This window comes from Nestor notabilis, unplaced genomic scaffold, assembly GCF_000696875.1.
Source record: "Nestor notabilis isolate BGI_N333 unplaced genomic scaffold, ASM69687v1 scaffold30218, whole genome shotgun sequence".
Taxonomy (NCBI): Eukaryota; Metazoa; Chordata; class Aves; order Psittaciformes; family Psittacidae; genus Nestor; species Nestor notabilis.
This window is the reverse complement of record NW_009941957.1, coordinates 2,491-4,665: the sequence shown is the minus strand read 5'-3', so window position 1 is coordinate 4,665 and position 2,175 is coordinate 2,491. Positions and strand designations below refer to the sequence as shown.

The window sequence follows — 2,175 nt, the reverse complement described above, 5'->3', positions numbered from 1 at the left end:
CGTGCAGCAGACGGTGGAGCTCCTGACGCGGAAGCTGGAGCTGCTGGGGGCCGAGAAGCAGGGCACCTTCTGCGTGGACTGCGAGACCTACCACACGGCAGCGTCCACCATCGGCACCCAGGGTCAGTGCTGGGCACCGGGGCTTCTCCTCTTCTCTTGGCTGACCCGGCATCTCGGGTCCAGCTCATCCTCCGATCTCCCCGTAGTGCTGGTGTGTCATCCTCGAGCTGCAGATTTGGTTTGTCCCCCCCCCCCTTTAACTTTAAATCTTAAGCCCAAAACCAGAGTCTGTTCACTGATAACGCAGTGCATGTGGGTGACACCCTGGGATTAAAGCGACACGGAGGACAAGGTTAAACCAGATGCTGCTTTAAAGCACTTACAAGCGCAGGACTGTTGGTTTCCCAGCCCGTATCCCGCTGGTTTTCTTCCAGGGCAGACGGGGAAGCTGATGTACGTGATGCACAACTCCGAGTACCCGCTCAGCTGCTTCGCGCTCTTTGAGAGCGGCCCCTGCCTCATCGCAGACGCCAACTTCGACATCCTCATGGTGAAGCTCAAAGGTTTCTTCCAGAACGCCAAAGCCAACAAGATAGAGACCAGGGGCACCCGCTACCAGTACTGCGACTTCCTGGTGAAGGTGGGCACGGTCACCATGGGCCCCAGCGCCCGTGGGATATCCGTGGAGGTAAGAAGCTGAATGTGGAGGGCCTGAAATACAGCTACAGGCAGGGAAATACCCTGTTGGTGAGATGAGAAATGCCCTGTCCCTTCTGCACCGTTGAGGTGTCAATAACAAACCCTGAGGGGATGTCACCAGGCTAAAAAGCTGCTTGAAGTTCCCACTAGGAACACACTTTAGGTTGATCGGCATAATGAGGGGATGAAACGACCTCTTCAGTTGCTGTTTCGATGCTGGTTTGGGTGTTGGTGTCACAGCTCAAGCAGATGTAGCTCCAGGTTCTGCTCACACACAGGAGGATCTGGGAAGGCATTTGGGGAGGTGGCTGCTGAGACCAAGGCTCATGAGCCATGGGTAAGCGTAAAAAGACAAGGAGCTGGGCTGTGCTAGCATGGGGAGGGCAGGCTCCAGGCATCCCGCTGGACTGGAGCCCAATAGTCCTTAAGATAGCTGGGAATTAGGTGCTGAAAAGTCTTTCAAAACTAGAGGTTATGATTTTCTAAACACACAAATCCCATTACCTGATCCACAGTTGATGATCCCACTGCTCCTGCACGTGCTCCTGGCCAGCAGGGAGAGCGCTGGGGGATGGCTCCTTCCTCTGTTGCACTGAACACACGTGTCACAGCATTAGTGCTGCTGTTGACCCAGGGTTAAACAGAACCTGGTTTACCCTAAACTCAAGTTCAGGACGGGATGTGCAGACAGTCTGGCTGCTTCTGTCTTAGGAGTTTTTCCAGGATTTGCATTAGCAGCTACAGCTGATTTGGGGCCAGACTCAGTAAACCACTTCAGTCCTTAAATCCCAAGGGCTGCATTTGTTTCTCAGGGTGCCCAGAGGAGCTGTGGCTGCCCCATCCCTGGCAGTGTTCAAGGCCAGGTTGGACACAGGGGCTTGGAGCAACCTGCTCTAGTGGAAGGTGTCCCTGTCTGTGAAAGGGCTTGGAAATAGATGGGCTTTAAGGTCCCCTCCAACCCGAACCATTCCATGATTCTATGTTCCCAGCATATCCTGTTCATGTATCTTTGTCCATCCTTGTCAAGTGCTGGATGTTCTCGGGTGATTTCGTGAACAGCATTCTCTCTCTGCTGAGGCGGGGAGAGGAGAGCACGTTCTCACCCCCGGCTGAGGTTCAGGCTGTGGTTTCCATTGCCAGGTGGAATACTGCCCTTGTGTGATAGCCAACGACTGCTGGAGCCTGCTCATGGAGTTCATGCAGAGCTTCATGGGGAGCCACGCTCCCGGCCTCCCCTCTGTGTTCGGCACCAAGCACGACAGCATCTACAGCCCCTCAGACACCATGGTGCAGTACATGGAGCTGTTCAACAAGATCCGCAAGCAGCAGCAAGTGCCTGTGGCTGGGATGAGGTGAAAGGACTCCCGGGAGCCTGGTTTGGAATGACTGCATCCTCTTTTCCACCTGCCCATCAGGATCAGGACCCTCCAAAAGGCAGCACTGGAGGCAGCCCAAGGGGGTGTGTTTCTTTTTAGT

At 54.8% G+C, this 2,175-nt stretch overlaps 1 protein-coding gene across 1 annotated transcript; it reads left to right on the top strand.

Moving 5' to 3' along the window:
* Positions 1–4: 4 nt before the first annotated feature.
* MED20 (mediator complex subunit 20) lies at positions 5–2,172 on the top strand (the record flags this gene model as incomplete). The annotated part of the gene is made up of 3 exons (XM_010021158.1): positions 5–122; positions 435–688; positions 1,840–2,172. Coding segments are annotated over 3 exons (588 nt in total), but the record flags the coding sequence as incomplete, so codon positions are not given.
* Between the last annotated feature and the right edge of the window lie 3 nt (positions 2,173–2,175).